The sequence below is a fragment of the Triticum urartu genome, chromosome 4 (genome assembly GCF_003073215.2).
Source record: "Triticum urartu cultivar G1812 chromosome 4, Tu2.1, whole genome shotgun sequence".
Lineage (NCBI taxonomy): Eukaryota > Viridiplantae > Streptophyta > Magnoliopsida > Poales > Poaceae > Triticum > Triticum urartu.
Window position 1 is genome coordinate 574,855,380 of NC_053025.1, and position 18,190 is coordinate 574,873,569.

The 18,190-nt window shown below is 46.8% G+C and overlaps 1 protein-coding gene and 2 long non-coding RNA genes across 3 annotated transcripts; 1 reads left to right on the forward strand and 2 right to left on the reverse strand.

Moving 5' to 3' along the window:
* Positions 1-3,553: 3,553 nt before the first annotated feature.
* Positions 3,554-7,561, reverse strand: LOC125554879 (probable ubiquitin-conjugating enzyme E2 23). The gene is made up of 5 exons (XM_048718263.1): positions 6,059-7,561; positions 5,773-5,910; positions 5,323-5,670; positions 4,356-4,428; positions 3,554-4,257 (listed from the first exon to the last, which is right to left on the reverse strand). The coding sequence occupies exons 1-5, from the start codon at positions 7,493-7,495 to the stop codon at positions 3,554-3,556; spliced, it is 2,700 nt and encodes an 899-aa protein (XP_048574220.1). The 5' UTR covers positions 7,496-7,561.
* Positions 7,562-8,610: 1,049 nt separating this feature from the next.
* Positions 8,611-9,037, forward strand: LOC125554200. Its single transcript, XR_007304346.1, has 3 exons — positions 8,611-8,683; positions 8,781-8,894; positions 9,001-9,037. It is a non-coding gene; the product is annotated as an uncharacterized LOC125554200 (long non-coding RNA).
* Positions 9,038-17,217: 8,180 nt separating this feature from the next.
* On the reverse strand, positions 17,218-18,190 carry LOC125554201. The gene is made up of 3 exons (XR_007304347.1): positions 18,153-18,190; positions 17,814-18,002; positions 17,218-17,301 (listed from the first exon to the last, which is right to left on the reverse strand). It is a non-coding gene; the product is annotated as an uncharacterized LOC125554201 (long non-coding RNA).

Consider the following 18,190-nt stretch of genomic DNA (forward strand, 5'->3'; position numbering starts at 1 on the left):
ACTGGAGTTGAGTTGGGCGAGGGTCACGTCTGTTGTATCTATATCTATATCTATATCACTATATAGTGTGTGAATAAGTTTAAATATGGATCATTGGATGAACTTAATATGATAATCAAGAGGTGGCAAATCCAAGCATTGCTGGGCCATTCGATTTCCTATCAATTACATCAGATTCTGCCATGTGTACTATGTAGAAGTTTCCAATAGTTAAAAACTCAGTACACCCTTGTATTTGTCACATATACTATCTTTACACACTTCTCATTTATTCTAGAACCTTCCATGCATGATCTTGCTCCGTTAGAGTTTCTCGCCTGAATAGAAGTGTATCCATTTATGATTTAGTCTAGAATCTTTCATGTATGCCCTTGCTCCATTAGAGTTCTCGCTTGAATAAAAGTGTATCCATTTATGATTTAGTCTATAATCTTTCATGTATGTTCTTGTTCCATTAGAGTTCTCGCTTGAATAAAGTGTATACATTTATGAGATTATTTGTGAATTTTACTCATGGTGAAAGACTCCTGATTAACCATTTCTTACATTCCATATATCTTTTCAGAGAATTTCAGCCAAATGTCACAACACTATCTTTAACCTTAAGATCCATACATATAATGTGTTATATTAGTGTATTGGAACACAATGCAGCTAAGGTTTTTCTTTTCAATGATGTAATATGCAAGTGTCAGTTGCAACGATATCTCACAACTCACGTGCAAAGCACGTGCAACTCACTAGTCTCATATTAATTCGTAGGGATGTAAGTGGGTGCATCTATGACCAGATGTTCTTTTTTTCGAAAGATCGGCTCTATTATTAAAGTTCACCCGAAATATAAATCATCTCAAACATAATAAACATTACATCGGGATTTCAAGACCACTGAACCACCAATATTGCCGCCAGAACGAGCTGTCGACGCGCCGCTATCGCCGGTCCTCTACTGGAGCCGGCTTGACCTTGTCGATGACAGCTGGAAAATTTTAGTGCGCGTGCCCCTAAGGACCAATGCTATGGAACTGCAGTTGTTGCCGTTAAACCCTTGCATAGATCTGAAGCACCTGATACCCAATCTCACCACATGATGAGAAACCCTAACCTCACCGCCCGATTTAGACGACATGGATCTACGCCCCAAAGCTAATCAATGTTGTTTAAAAACACACCCAATTCATAAGTTGAAGGATATATCGGTGTTTTCTATGTAGTGTGAGGTCGACAGAAACATGAGTGTAAGGCCAACAAAGTCCGAAACACGTATATAGATTGGATCCAATCAATGCAAAAGATAAGTCAAGTATTACAATACGTTGATCGGACGAACAATGTCCTGTGAAGCAATTTCGGTCCTCATAATACAAAATTGAGTGGGTTTTTTGTGGCACATTATGAACGGGGTGCCTCCTTGGCGGCGGCGGCTGGCAAGATGCAGCATGCGCGCAACCCCCTTCAGGCCAAGATGATCCCGAAGCCATTGATGATGCATCTGATTTGGGAGGAGGTTAAAACAGCACATTATGTTTTAGTTAGTCTGCTCGACCATGGTGACGACACTAAAAGGGCGAGGCTATGATGTTACGGAGCTTGGCGTCTTCTTCAGGGAAGCAAAGAGCTCGTACCTTTTTTTAATTTCTAATTTTCTGTAGTGTCATCGGGACTGTGATAAGGTGGCGCAAGCTTTGCACAGTATGCTTTAGGCGCTACGGAGCCCTTATCCGTGTGGGTGACCGATGCCCCGGACTTTGTTTGAGGTTTGGTGACTATCGATATGGTGCACCATGTTTTAAGTGGAGTCTATTCATTTCATAAAAAAATTATCATCTTCCTTTAGCAAGATTACAGGTGTATGGTATACAATGCCACTAACTTGATTGATGCAAAATCACTCAAAAAATAATCTCGAATAGATTTCAGCAAAATATGTCAAAGTGGGTGTATTATTGACAACCTCAACATAACATTGTAACGATTCAAATGGTTTCTTATTCAGACTTGGTAGCCATCCAAACACAACTCTGGATAAGAAATGACTGGTTTGAATTGTAACTTTTCGATTTGTCTTTGTATCATTGAGTCGACAGCTCACATATTTTTCAATTAAACTTGTCTCCTATGTAATTGTGCCCTTGAGTCGCGGCTCACATATTTTTCAATGTCGCTACTCCATACGGGTCTCGCACATAGTCAAAGATTGGTTTGATCTACACCCTTTCGATCCGTCTTCGTGGCAGACTTTAGCGGCGTCAAATATTGATGGGTTCACTTGCTACAGTATGGGTAGAGTAGGGGCAAAGCGATGGTCATCCTCACCATGCTTGTACTTTTGGAGATTTGCAACGCTTCAGCGGCATCAAATCTTGGTGGGATCACTCGCTACAATATGGGTAGAGTGGGGGCAAAGCGATGATCACCCTCACGATGCTTTAATTTTGGAGATTTGCAACGAGTGTAATTCCCGTGTTTTTCATAACCAATCAAGCCCCTCTATCATCGTCTCGTGTGTCTGCATCGCGGTGGCAAACTGTGCCACGGTAGGGGCATGACATTTTGGTAACATTATGTTGGAAGATTAAACTTTTGGATTTTGAGTCACGCCTCCTCTAGTCGTTTGGTCTCTAAAACATGCTTCTTAATTTAATGAAAGTGGCAAACCTTTTGTCACTTCTAAAAAGGTAATATGCTTATTTCGATAATTTTCAAAGTATTTTTTCACCAAGCTTCTTTTTAATGATATTTTAAAAAGGTAAGAATGTTTTATTCAAATTATTATTATTAGTATTATTATTATTTCAGTCATTTTTATTTGCTTTAAAATCATTCAATTATTTCATACTAAAATATCTGCATTCATATCTACTCCCTCTGTTCACAAATTATAAGATGTTCTGATTATTTTTTGAATCGGATGTAGAATGTATGTAGACACATATAATTGTGTTTGTTCACTCGTTTCAGTATGTAATCCACATTAAAATATTCAAAACATCTTATATTTGTGAACCGAGGAAGTATTATTCAGGGCATATCTAAATCATTTCAGATACGTCTCACAAATTCAACATGCTTCAAATATTCTTCGTTAATATAACAAATAGGCTGTGGGTAACCTGGGAACTACTCTCTCTATAAAGAAATATAAAAGCGTTTAGATCACTAAAGTAATAATCTTATTCTTTTGAGGAAACACTAAAGTAATAATCTAAACGCTCTTATATTTCTTTACAAAAGGAGTAGTAGCTAGTTAGGTTAGATCTACGTTTCATTTACTTGTGGCTGGAACGGTATGCGGTTTTCAGTGGTAATGGAACCGGCCCTATGCACAGTTTAGATCAACATGCTGTACAATGGTTCAACAGTAAAGATTTCCACCGAAGCTATGGAAGGTTCAATAATCAATAGTAAATAACTTTTGCCGAAGCAATAGTTGACCCCACAATCTAACTGTTGTGGTCTACTGGTCACAGTTCAGAGTTTCTGTGCTCGTAGTGACAATACATCAGCAGTAGCGCTGCCGCCAAGGGTCCAAAACCGGAGTAGTCGTGTCATATCATCCGGGAATATTTGCCGGATGTTGATGATTGGTGGCAGTGCATTGGCAGCTCCCTTCGTCGCCAATCTGCGTGAACGCTGCCGTGAGCCCGGGCAAGACATTGTCAAGCGCGATCCTTAAGCCGGTGGAGCACGACAACTCCATCCTCCCATGATCGGCGGGCACGCATCCCTGAAGGTACGCTTCACACGTCGCGAGGACGTATCTCCCGCGTCGGCGGAAGTGGTCCCCGATGAACCCCTCGAAGCCCCGCGGCGGTCGGCGCAACAGATGGAGCATGGTCCGAAGAGTGAGCAAGAAGGCGTTCTCGTTATAAGGCAACGCGTGGCGACGGCCCTGTGGCGTGCCGACCAGGTGATCATAGTTGGCCTCGTTGGAGCAGGGCTGGTCGTTGAGGACGAGGGCCTGGAGGGAGACAGCGACCTGAAGGAGGCTTGACGTCCCTGGCACCCAGACCTCGGTGCCCTCACCGTCGAAGGTGTTGAGCAGGCTGAGGCACACCATGCCAGAGGCATACAAGTTTGGGTTCAGACGGTTACCGAAGGAGTGGTAGTACACCTGCGGTGGCACGTCCGGGTAGGACAACGGTAGCTGCAGGTCGAAGAAGAAGAGCCCATCCTGGTAAGGCGTCCCGCTCGCGCCCACCATCGCCACCCGGAGCAGGTCCATACGGTCCTCGAACGTCCGTACATAGACTGTGTCTGCATACATATATAGATTGATGTGCCAATTTCATCCATCGAATCATTACTAAGATATACTGACACGTATATAAGTTACACTCGAAGGCCACACGTACCGGGCAAGCTGTCCTGCAGTATCTTCCACTCCTTCTGCACTGTTTTTACCCACTTCTTTTCGCCGTTGCTGCCCTGCGGTTCATTTGGCAAAAGAGAGCATTGCTTAGCGTATGTTCAATTTGCGGTTTGTTGTACCACGACATGACTTAGAATATACAATATTTCGTTGCAGGAAATCCCTGCTACGGTGTATTGACACCAACCAATTAATTATGTCATGGTTGTAATGATCTAAAGGACGTGTCCGCCTGCATCCCTAAATGAGGCGGTGGCGTGCATACACGATACTGCAGGATGGATTGTCCTTGTTAGGAGTGATAACACATGAGAAGACTACTAGCCGAATTATAGACCAACATCAGGTTAATCGGAAATTACTAAGTCGTCCTTGAGCTAAATAAATTCCTAGCTGAGCCATACTAACCACTAGATCAACTTAATCTTGCACATTAAATCATGCAGTATGATGTATCTTTAAAAAAGCTCCAAATTTTATTGCAAAAACTTCAGGAAAAGAAAATTAAAGTTCATCATCTCGTGTAACAAGCGGAAAGCGTGCCTTCTTCCAACTAAATAAAAACAAAGGAAAGAGTGCCTCTTGGCTTCTACATGTGCCTATATTGGGAGAACTAAAGCCATTTGAAAAAGAGAAAGATTAGCGAAAGTAAGAGCAGGTATAACAAGATGATGTAACCAGGCTATAAGGAGTACTATCTTTTTGCTATCATAGAGCAATAAGAGAAACGTGTTGTAGATTAAGATCAGTTGCAGCACTAGCTCCATAAAGCTTTGTGAGAGAGTAAGATGAGCCAAGTAGTACATATTTATAGCTAATTGGCCTCTATAGCTAACTGCTACCCACACATGTCGGCTATAAAATTAGCTATAGATGGTATGGCATTAATATATAGTCAGCTAACAGGCCTCTATTGTTATCTCTGAGGAAAAAGGATATAAAAGATGAACCTGATCCACCGTGTCAAGGTAATGATGATCCGGAGGACTCTTCACCACGTCGAAGTTTGGGAACTTAAACGGGCCGTCATCTCCAATGACATCCTTGGCCTTGATCACCACATTATCGACAAAGTCGTCATCGCTGTCGTCGACACTTGCATCGCTTCTTTCCATTGAATCAGCAAGGCCAGCCTCCATGACGGCGCCACCAACGTTAGCGTCCTCATGACTAACCGTGGATACATGTGTGGGCGCTTCCACATTCTGCGTGGTTGTAGCAGGGCCATCTAGTTCGTTCACAGAACAATCACCACCCTCTATGTTTCTAGCATCTGCTGGATCATGTGGATCATTTACCTGTAATTGAACATTGCCATATCATTCCTACGCTAATGCGTGATGCTATAAGTTAAGGTGCATGCATGGGATAATGTTCCTAGCTAGATATATAGTAGATACCACGTTGGCAACATCCAACTCCGGAGAAGCACCGACATCTTCCTCCTCCTCCTCCTCGCCCCACTCCCAGCCATACATTTCAGCGTACAGTTGTGTGTAGTGCTCCTTGTTGGCGACACTGATCTCATGGGGGAACACCTGAAACATCACATGGAAATTAAGCAGCTATATTTAAGTCGAGTCGAGATAGGTGCCATCTTTTTGTAATACTACATATCATATTAAATCAAATTGTAACAGAAGGTGCACGGCAAATTCGCCATGCATGCTGCGTCCATATTACTACCATTGACGTGCTGCCGTCACTCCACTTGACTTGGACGTGGCCGTCATTCAGGTCAACAACGCGCCCGACCCATGGAAGATCGGCGGGGGCGCTCTTGGCATGTGGTATTTGCTGCGCTGCTGGTGTGCTCTCGATGACGCTTGATAGCACACGAACGACGACGTCTCCGTGGAGAACAGAGTGGTGCGGGTCCCTGCCCAGATCATACGCACTCACCGTATCCTCGCACTCGACCTCCAAGCCGCCGGCCTCGCTGTCGGGCCGCATCGCCGCCGCCTTGAACCATGACACGTGCACCGTTTGGTCTTTGGAATTCAGGCTTCTGACAACGCCGACACGCCTAGTTGATCCACTGGCAGCACCCACGCCATCTCCGGCAACACCATCTACCGTGTCGCCAGGAGCGTTGTCAACAACGTACTGCCCAGGAAAGAAGTCGTGCTCCATGATGAACTCGTAGGGGCTGAGTGTCGTTGATCTAGCCCCATACTGCCGCGTGCCGTCCTGCCACAGCACGTCGACGGTGGTGTTGCTGTTGGCAACGGTCATGGTGGGCAGCAGGGCCGTGTGCGCGTGCAATGAACTTATGTGTCGCTGCTCATCACTAAGAAGAAAGCAGCGGTCGCCCAGCCGCCAGCTGCAATCGGGCGCAGAGCAGAAGTAAGTGAGGCTGTCGGGCTGCTGGTAAGGTGGAGGAGCGGACTCCTCGACCAGTTGTTGATTGGTGCCGTGTTGCGCCGACGCGATCCAGTAAACGAAGACGCCGGCCATCTCCACGCTGGCCACCGTGCCTATTTCGTGCTCCGGCTTCCAGTGGCCGCTTAGCCACCGCGATCCTTTGAAGACGGTGGGGGAGGAGTTCTTGGCAGTGACGCGCTCCCCCGGGTAGAAGGCGACGTTCGTCTCGGGGATATGATAGGCCTGTTCATTTGTCGCCGATTTTAACCCCTGGGACTCCAGATGGGCGACCCTGCAGACGGCGCCGTCGTCGAACAAGACGTCGACGTCCAGAGGCACCGCGACCACCCGGCCCAGCCATGCCCCGGACAAGACGTAGTCGCCAAGGCTGAGTGCTCTGACACGTCGCAGCCCAGCCGGCGACGCCCCCAGGATCTGATTCGCCGTCGCGCCCCCGCGTTCGTTGAGCTGGACGAGGTGGAGATCGGTGGTGACCCCGGTGACGACGCCGATCTGGCCACCGACGTCCGACGCCGACCCGACCATCTGACCGACATGGATGGAGCTTCTGTCGACGACGGCGATGTCATCAAGCTTCTTGGTCACCAGCGTGCCGTCGAGGCGGAACAGCGTGCAGGTGCGGTCCTCCCCGTTGTACGAAACCAGCAGGCCGCGGTCGACGAGCGTGCGATTGCCACGCTTCGGGTAGAAGCGCACAAGGTCTCGCAACTCTAGCGTAGTACGCATCTCGGCGCCCATCTCGGTTATATCTTCTCCGATCGGTCGATCGATCGATGTGATGATCTCGTTCTTCTTGATCGAGGGCGTGTATGGAAATCGTATATCTAGCCGTCGCTAGATATATATAAGGGCTAATCAAAATTTGTACGTGTACTTACCTTTTGCGGGACGGGACTAGTAAAATCCATGTGTTGCATCCCTCAAAAAATTAGGGTCCGAATAACTGCCACACGTGTGGCATGGACAGGAACCCGCCCGCATGCCTCGTGTGGCATGGACGGGAACCGGCCCGGACGACCACGTCCGCGCGCACAAAAGGACGGCCCGCACGTCCGGTGTGTGGCAACCCCGCCCGCACTGCCCTGTCCGGGCCAGACGACCCGCTGCCCGCACGACCCAGCCGTTCCCGGCCTCCGATCCATCCCCTCTCTCGTCTGCCGCCATCGTCCCCCACCTCTCGAACCCCGACCTCCGTCGCCGGCCATCTCTAGTTGCCATGGCAACCAGGGCAGATCTGTAGGGCGCTCCCACCGCAAACCACACCCCAACCCTCCCCACCCCCAGCCCCCCACTCCAACCCAGCCCTCCAGAGACGATCATCTAAAACCAGGTGAAATCTCCCGATCTCATCCTTCTCATCCTTAAGGCTGAAAATCTCCCGATCTTGTACTGGGTCCATGCTATAGGGGTAGAACACTGCATGGTTCAGTGTATATTCGCAATTGCCAGGCAGAATACACCAGATCTGCCATGTACTACGTTTGAGATTAACTTAAGTTCATAGTTTAATTGACGCAAGTAGTTGGGTATGAAATGGATGAGTAGGAATCCCTAAAAAAGGGCAGGAAGGACAATTTTTGGAATGAAGGGGTGGGAAAAATTAATTGCCACTTGTGTATAACGACAGTTGCCACCTTTCGTTGTCAGTAGCTGCCACCTATTTTGACTTGTTGCTTGCCATCCCTATCTTCTATGTGCAAGCAGCAGAAGAATACAATTCTTGTGGATTGTTGATGCCTTCTTGTTCATCTAGTGATTGAGAACACATCGGAAAGAAGCGAGACACGGAAAGAATGAATCACGAAGATGGCGCTGATGCTTGGGGTTCTCAAAGGCCAGAAACGCCCCCTTGGGATGCATCAGAGTACAGTCAGCTCATCTCTGCAGGGCCGTTGCTGCCGCTGCTAGAACAGTATGCAGGCGTAGGTACGATGCGTGCTAAAAATGAAGAGAAACATTTGCCATCTTCGCGACGATGGACATGACATTCTACTTATGTCGTGCACTGTCATTTGTCTTGCAGGTTCTTATGACCAGAACACTCTTAGGGGGGCCCCGTGGCAAGTGCAGTCACAAGGCGCTAACGCTGACAAATGTACGGGCAGCCAACTCCAACTAGCTAGTATGGCTAATCAAGGTAATGCAAAAACGAAAAAAGAGCACATAATGCTGTGGACATGAAAAATGAACATGAAAAAAAGATGGCAAAAGGACTCACGAGTTATCACGGGTGTAAAATGCAGAGCCTTCGTGCAGCACGTGGAATCGGGCAGCACCCATTTACCTGCCATCGACGTCGTACACAGGTGAGTCCATAAACATATTGAAAATGCGGATGCTCAGTCAGCACAAGGAGCATAGTTGACAACTACAAAAATTGCCATGACTGGTCTTCTATGGTTGCCATGTATTAAAAACAACATTTGCCATCTCTGCACACCTGCAGTTGCCATGTAGGAAAAGCTGCAGTTGCCATTTCATGACAACTGCAATTGCCATTTCATGACAACTGCAATTGCCATCTAATAACAGACTGCGATTGCCCTACCGATGCAACTTCAGTTGCCATGCAAGCAAAAATGCATTTGCCACATAAGGGCAACTGCAGTTGCCGTGCTAGCACGAAATGCGTTTGCCACGATTTGACCAACCACTACTATGATTGCAGGTTATTACGCTGGCGGTGACCCAGCAAACGTCTCCTGGCAAGCTTCGCAAATTCCTGGTGGATCACGTCATTATGGTGTAACAGACCACACACGATGGTCAAATACAACACAACAAGGTAGAGGGGAAATATCTGAACCACAAAAAACAGCGGTACATTTGCTATTTGTAGTTATTTGTAGGCAAAACAATGGTTGCCATGTTTGTTGAACAGTAGGTGCCATGTCTGCACACCTACAGCTGCCATAAAAATGACCACCCACAGACTGACGGCTTGCTGTCTATAAAAGATGTCATGGAAAATCACTCGAAGATGGTGTGATCCGTTGCGATCCACATGTTATCCAACACAAAATTCTTAATCTCGTACCTGTTTTTCCCTGTTACAGAACCTACAACTACAATGCACAGCGGCGCCGGCACATCTACTGCGGGGAGCTCTGAGCGCACGGAAGACGCGTTCCACTAGACAGCAGACAAACATGCCGCAAACAATTTCGAGTCAGAGTCGGGAATGGCAATCATTCCAGCAATGCCGGCAAGCACCCCTTTGAACACAAGCACTGGCAACTCTCAGGTAGATGGGACCGCCGCCCATACTGAAGTGAACGATGAAACTGACGACGACGCGCAAGGGGATGAAGATGGTGGGCAATCAGAGATCGTGGTGCCTCAGCCACCGTACATTGGGCAGAGATTTGAGTCATTCGAAGCAGCAAAGGAATACTACCAGACATATGCAAAGTTCCATGGGTTTGCGGTCAACACCGAGTACCATAGGAAAATTAAGAAAACTAACGAGTACAACAGAGGTGAGATAAGGTGCCACAAGGCACGCAGGAACAAGAAGGGGAAAGGCGATGCGTCTGTCGTTCCAGAACGAAAGAGAGGTATCATTCAGAAGACTGAGTGCCCTGTCCGGTGTAAGCTAAACGTAGATGGAGCACAGTGGGTGGTCAATGAGTATTTTGACGAGCACAACCACCAACTGATAAAGAAGTTCGACCTGGTGAAATTTCTGACCGCCCACAGAGGGTTCACCCCCGTCGAAAGGCAAATTGTAAAGCTGCTACATGATTGTAACGTCGGTCCATCGAGAATGGTGCAGATACTATCTCTCATCCACAACAAAAAGGGGACTCTGAGTAGCATGCCGTACATACCAGCTGACGTCACAAACCTATGGGCAAGGTACCGTAGAGAGAGCAAGTTGGCAGACATAGAGGCCACAATTGCCTACTTCGATGAGAAAGCCAAAGAAGATGCAGATTTCTTCTACAGGATAAGGTTGGACGATGAGGACCGTGTCAGGAACATGTATTGGGTGGATGGTGCTGCAAGGAGAGCCTACAAACATTTCCGAGATTGCATTTCATTCGACGCGACGTACCTCACCAACATGTACAAGATGCCGTGTGCTCCGTTCATAGGGATAAATAACCACAATCAGTCGTTGCAGTTCGGCTGCGGGCTCGTCCGGAACGAAGACACGGATGGGTACGTTTGGCTGTTCAAGACCTTCTTGGAGTGCATGGATGGACTTGCTCCGATGAACATAATAACGGACCAGGATTTCAGCATGCGTGCAGGCATAGAGGAGGTCTTTCTGTTGGCAGTGCACAGGCACTGTAGGTGGCACATTATAAAGAAGGCTGAGGAGACGCTAGGACCGTTCTTTGCTGACCGTCCAGAGCTGCACAAGGCATTCGAACTGTGCGTGGACCACAGCTTGGCGGTGGAGGAGTTTGAAAGGAGCTGGATGGCCATGACTAAAACACATCAAGTCCAAGACAACGAGACTCTTGTAAGCCTGTGGGAGAAGCGAATGTACTGGGTGCCGACCTACTTCATGCAGTGCTTCTTCCCCTTTCTGCAGACTACGCAATGCAGCGAGGGATTCAATGCTGTTTTGAAGCGGTACGTTAGTCCTGGCAACTCATTGCTACAGTTTGCCAAGTAGTACACAGCTTTGCAACAAAAAATTCTGGGACCTGAGCTGCAGCAAGAAGCGAACACCGCGCTAAAGCAGCCAAAATTGCTAACGTACTTACCGATGGAGAGGCAAATGAGCAAGATATACACCAACAAGATCTTTAACAAGTAAGTTAGTTGCGTTACAGTCTTATTTGCAGAAAAAGCACCAAGTCAGTATGTGCCTTATAGAGTGCGATGCAGTTGCCATGATTTTGCGGTTGCCATGTTTAATAAAGTACTATTTGCCATGCTTACTCAGATGCAGTTGTCATATTCAATATAAATTCTGTTTGTCATGCTTACCCGAATGCAGTTTCAATGTTCAATGAAATGCAGTTGCCATGTTTAATGCAATGTACTTCCACTGGACATGTTGGTGTGCAAATGCTAGTGTCAAATGGAAAATGTTATGTTGTTGCCATGTCTATTGAAATGCAATTGCCATGTTTACTAAAATGCAACTGCCATGTTTGCTGAAATGCAATTGCCATGTTTAATAAACTCTAGTTGCCATGTTTAACAAAATGTAGTTGCCATGTTTAAATAAGATGCATCTGCCATGTTTGTTGAAAATGCAGTTGCCATGTCTATTGTACTGCATTTGCCATGTATAGCGTACTGCATTTGCCATGTTCAACATACTATATTTGCCATGTTCAATGAATTACGTTTGCCATGTTCAAACAAAATGTATATCTATTTTCCATGACAACATAAGGTGCTACAAGAAAAAAGCCCACAATAGTTTAACAGAAAACACACAAAAAATGCAGATTTCAGGAAGAAATAAAGCGTGCCAGCATGTTCACGACTTTCCAGGTGGACGAACGTACGTTCAAGGTGTGTTCTATTTTGGGCATGTCAGATTCAGAACCTGAAGACCCGGACAAAGGAAGGAACTACTTCGTCACAACCTCGATAGGCGAAGGCAAGTTCTACTGCCAATGCTGCAAGTTCGAACGGGACGGCATTGTGTGCTGTCACATACTAAAAGTAATGGACGTGAACGCTGTGACACGGATGCCCCGACATTTCATAAGGCGACGATGGACTTGGGACGCTGACGATGCGTTGGTGCCGCAAACAACACACGTAGTTCTGCCTGTGCATGACGAGAGACCAGAGTCAACCATGGAAGCCGTGAGGCACGTTGTGCTGACAAAGAACTATGCTGAGCTAATTGATGAAGCGTGCAAGAGTGATGACATAGTGAGAGTCGCAGAAAAACACAGGAAAGCACTAAAAAGAGAGCTTGATGAGATCAAGAAGAGGAAAGCCGAGGAAGCCCTACACCGGTTCCCCCGCACATCAAGCGTGCCTTCATCCACGGGGCCGTCGTCTAAAAACTCGGAGATAGGATCTGGAACAGCAAGCACACAGACCCAGGTCAGGAACCCACTCCGTTCCATCACAAAGGGTCGTCCAAGAGAGATAAGGTACAAGTCGGGATTGGAGATCCAAGCAAAACACAAGAAAACGAAGAAAGGGGCGGCCAATCCATGAGCAAAAATTGTGGCGTTGTGGACATTTAGTTTTGTACCCTAGATGTTGAGACTTCTTTTTTAAAACAATTGGGGGAATAACTCTTTAGGGGCATCAGAAGTGCAAGGGAAAATTCATTGAATGGTTAAATGCAGTTGCCATGTTATGGGTACTTAATCTGCCATGATGTATGCATTTAATTTGCCATGTTATGTGTAGTTAGTCTGCCATGATTTTTGATACTAAACATGCCATGCTAATTTATGCTAAATATGCCATGCTGTTTTGTACTGAATATGCCATGCTAGTTGTAGTGGATCTGCCATGTTAATTGTACTGGATCTGCCATCTTAGTTGTGCTGTAGTTGCCATGTTAATTATGCTGGAGCTGCCATGTTGTTTGTACTGTATCTGCCATGTTAGATGTACTGGACATATGCCATGGTATTCTTGATGACTCTGCATGGCATGTATTCACATGACAAAAACGATGCGGTTTACGGGCACGTAGTGTGTTGTGTGCAAGTGTATGGGAAACAAGTTGGAAAACAGCGTAACGTGCATAAACCCCAGCAAAAACGTTGTGGCTGCATGATCAACCTACCCCCGTGCAGTTACCAGTGAAAATGAAGAAGCAAAACAGCCAAAAATGTAAAACGACAATGACTTCCACTACCCATGTTTGATGAACTACATTTGCCATCGTTTTTAAAACATCGTAGACGCGTTCAAAGCATCAAACCGGTGCTAGAAACGACGAAACCATTGTAATAATTACGCCTAAAAGTAGGTTCACGTCCACACATATATTACATGAAACTATTCAAATGTCACTCGCACACCACCACTACATAGTAGCCTATGCGGGGTTGTAGCCACAACATAGCACACAAACATAGTTTTCAATGATAAACAACGAGATAATACCTTACATTCCTCGGCAACAGAATGTAAGGTGTGCGTCCGGTCTGTAACGCCACGTGATCACTTGTACTTCTTGGTGACTTTCTTGACAGCTTCCTTCACAAACTCGCGTGCTCCCGACCGCTTGTTGAAATCTTCGTTCGTCAACCAGTTCCATGTGTGGATTTTCCGGAGCTCAACGACCGTTGCAGCTGTGGTAGCGGGGACAGTTCTGCCTTCCCACTTCGCAAGGTACTCCAGCACGTGAAAGCCACAGTCCGTCCTGCATGAGGAAAAGAGTAACGTGACCACACAAAGAGCTCAGACGTAACAAAAGACATACTTCAATTTCAGATCTGACAAACAAAACAGGAATTGGATTGATGTAAAATGGCAGACGAAAAGGGAGGAAGGAATTACGTGTTCCCTTGCTTTGTAGTCGCCACATACTCAGTCGGGAAATGACTGATCTGGACCTTTGAGTGTTCATAGTGACGGTGCCATGTCTCTTTGAGGTTCTTAATGAAGAATTCAGCATGCGTGGTGAGGTCTGCATCATCTTCCGAACGGATTGAATCAAGCACCTCAACACGTTGGTTCTTCAGGTCAAGATAGATCACGTAGTGGTGACCACACTTGTCGTGTGGGTCATGTGGTGAAAGCTCCTGGAACATGGGGAACATGACCTGCATTTAAAAAAGTGAGGAAAATGAGAATCGGCGTTCGCGTAAAGAACAGCAGAGGGACAAAGGAATTAGAATCACGTAGAAAAACTCTGGTTATGGGTGGGGGTAGTTGAAATAAAGTTGCCGTCCATGTGTGAACAAAAGTATGCCATGTATTTTACTGTCAAGTTGCCACATAGTTTAAGTCAGTGTGCACGGCAGCTGTTGCCACATGAAAACAGCTGCCACGTAAAACACAACTGCAGATGATGGCAACAAAAAGCACACCTTGTGAAAAAAAGTGCAGACATTGAAGGAGTACTCACATATTTCTTCATTGTGAGCTTGAAATCACCGTGTTGGGCAAAGTTCTTCCTCAGGATTTTGTGGTGGAAGTCACCGTCCCATATTTTGCAGGTCACACTGTAATGCATGATTGTCTTGTCGGCGCACACATCGGTGTGGTTGTTGATGTAGTCAATCCCGCATGCAACTACGTTCATCGACATTTTGCCGTTTGGCCTCACGGACTCAGCAAGATCACCAAGGTCGACGTACGTCGCTCCGCATTGAATGACTTGGGTTCTGTCCAAACATGAGCTATATGAAAACATATAACATGGAAGGATCATGCCTACTAAGTAAAAAAAATTTATGAAAGAACTAAAACAATATAACATAGAAAGTACGAAGGATGTGAATGGTAAAAAAGGAGCAAAGCAAAATGAGATGTTATGGGGTGTGGTCGTTTACGCTTTCAGCTCCTTCATGTGTTTGCCGCTGGACCTCGCATTTCCAAACCGCTTGACGATATCGTACAGCTGGATCTGTTCTTTAGTGGCCCTGAATTCGGGCTCGTAGTCTTCCGGGGGAGGTGGGTGCACTACCCTCTGCTGCCTCACAGAACCAGGAGTGGCACTCCTAATGGTATCATCAGATACCGTGTCTGCAGGCACGTTGGAACTTGATTTCCCTTGCCCTCGTGAGGACTTCCTCTGCAATGCTGCCTCCTCAAGCATGCGGTAAGTTTCTTCAAGAGACGGTGAAATCTCCTCGGGTGTGGCTGTAGTGATAAAAAAAAGTGGGTTAGGATACCTAGGAAATCAAAAGCAGATGGATTGTGAGAAAAGATGGGGTGCATGATGTGAGTTGTAGGTAGGAAAAAGTGGGGCAGTTGCCATGTGTGGTCCAGCTGTAGTGACCATGTCATAGCAACTACAGTTGCCATGTAGTTGGAATGTAGTTGCCATCTAGTTGGAATGTAGTTGCCATGTCACAGCAACTACAGTTGCCATGTTGTGTCAACTGCACTTGCCATGTGATTGCTTTATGAAAAAATGCAGCATGGAAACAAAAAAAATGCAGGTGACATGGTGTTGAATCAATTCTAGTTGCCATGTGTGATGCACTGTGTTTGCCATGTTACGTAGACTACGGTTGCCATATTGAATCAACTTCAGTTGCCACATGGTTGCCCAAATGTAAAATGCAGCATGGCAGAAAAAAAAGTAGGTGACACGGTGCATCAAATCCAGTTGCCATGTCATCGCATGTCAGTTGCCATCACAAGTGAGAACCCCCCAAAACAAAAAATATGATTGGGACAACAGTGAAACTACACAGACGTGTGCAAGAAAAATCATATGGACATGGCAAGTGTACCTGCCACAATCGGCTCTGCGAACTTGATAGCCTTCCTGCCCTTGACCATTGGCTGCGCCATGATTGCAGGCATGCCTCCTGGGAATGCAAAGGCAACTGGCATAGGATCTTGCGCAACTGGTTGATCTTAACTGATGCCAAGGTTGAAACTCGGTGGGGTAAAGGCCATTGGGTGCCTCTCATTCCTGCTGGCCGGACCACGAACGACTTGCGGGGCAGAATCCAAGGGTGAAAGATCAACAAACATATCTGAATCGGCCGCTGCAGAATGATCGTCCTTATTTGCAGGGCGGGGCGTGTTGTCAGTGGTATCAACCGTAGCTTTCATGACAATCTTCTTGTTTGGGCTGTAGGGGACACCGACGTTGACTGGGAGCCTGGAAGTGCGCAGATTTATGCTGGGGATTTCCACTGCAGGAAAAGGCGCAGTCTACTCCGGGTGTTCACCTGCGTCGCTCGTGCCCGGCTTGACACCTGCATCAGTTGTGCTCCGGTCTTCAGGTTTCTCCGTCACATTGCTTTTGGCAGGTGGCGGGAACAGTGTGGACGCAGGAACAAAACCAGACTCGTCTCTCCTGCTCCTGGCTACTGTCGGTGCGTTCGGTATGTCTGTTGGTTGCTTGCGGGGGCTACGACGCCTAGGTGGTAGACCAACACGCGAAACAGTCGCCTTAGCAGTATCTGCACCGCCAGGAGCTGGAGCTGTTGTGCCAGGACTCTCACCTGTAGATGGCATGTCCTTGTGAACTGCCGCCTCGACCGCTTCTGTCGTGGACACAGGAGTGCCACCGCGCACGCGCTTGGAATCAGTGTCAGATGAGCGGGAATCTTCCTTGCCTAGGTTCGTCTCGGGAGCGTCCACTTTAATGCTTGCTGATGGGGTGGCATGACTCACAGCAGCATCCTTCATTGCCAGAAGGGTTGGCAGTATTTCAGCTGTCCTGGCAGATACCGACTCGTCACTCCCCGATGTACGGATGCCTGTTGTTGTAGGCTGCACATCTGCAGCCGGCGGAGATGGTCTGCCACTTGCATTAGAGTTGGTGGGAGCGGTCAACGGTGCAGCAGCAGTATTGTCGACTGGTGCCTCCTGTACATCTGAGTTGCCCCCCTGTTGACAACTTTGAATGCATGCGTTCGAGCGGGTCCTTACTGATATGCTTGGACCCACGCGTAGTAGTCTTCTTCACCCTGCAAAAAAATGAAGCGCATGAAAAAGGTATTTAAAAATGAAACAAAATTATGTTTGCCTTGGTAGAAATCTTAAGAAAATGGAAAAACAGGTGGAAAAGCTGGCAGTTGCCATGTAAGGGGAACGTCAGTTGCCATGTGTCATAACTAGCAGTTGCCATCCAGCAACAGTTGCCATGTTAGCAACCTTGAAAGAATGATAAAAATGTCTGATCTGCCATGAATGCAATTTCAAACCTAGGCGTGGGATGAGCTCACAAGACAACGGTAAAAAGATGGCAGTTGCCATAAGGTACATTAAAGTTACCATTTGGCCTACATTCCACTTGCCATGTGAAAAACAAAAATAGAAGTTGCCACACGTTTAGAAAGTAAATAAAATATCATTTGGTAAAACAGCGGTTGCCACATGGGGGGGCGATGACAGAAGACAATGTGACAAGCTAAACGAATGCATTGGAAAATCAAAAAATATAGCGCTATGTCAATGAAAGCGGATTGAAGAAACCTACTTCCTGACTGCCTTCCTCAGGTCTGGCAACACGACAGGATCCCCGGTGTTGGTTGTCGTCGTGCGAGGAGATGTCCTGGTGGAAGTGGTATCACCGGCAATGGGGGCACCTTTGTTCAACCGAGCAGAAACACGGGTTGGCGTTGGCGCCTGTTTCTTCGTAATTGCTCGTCCACCAGCTGTCGGCTCGCTGCACGTATGAGATGGAGGTCAAAAAAAAGAGGTGGCAATTGTCAGTCAGCAATCTCGTTGCCGCGTTTGACAGAACACAAGTGCAAAAAAGGGGATGAGTCTGTTCGAAGAAAATAGACAAAGCAAAAAGCTAAGATGAAAGTCGAACCTCTTCCTGGCAGCTACAGGGTCGGTCCTAGACCTCTT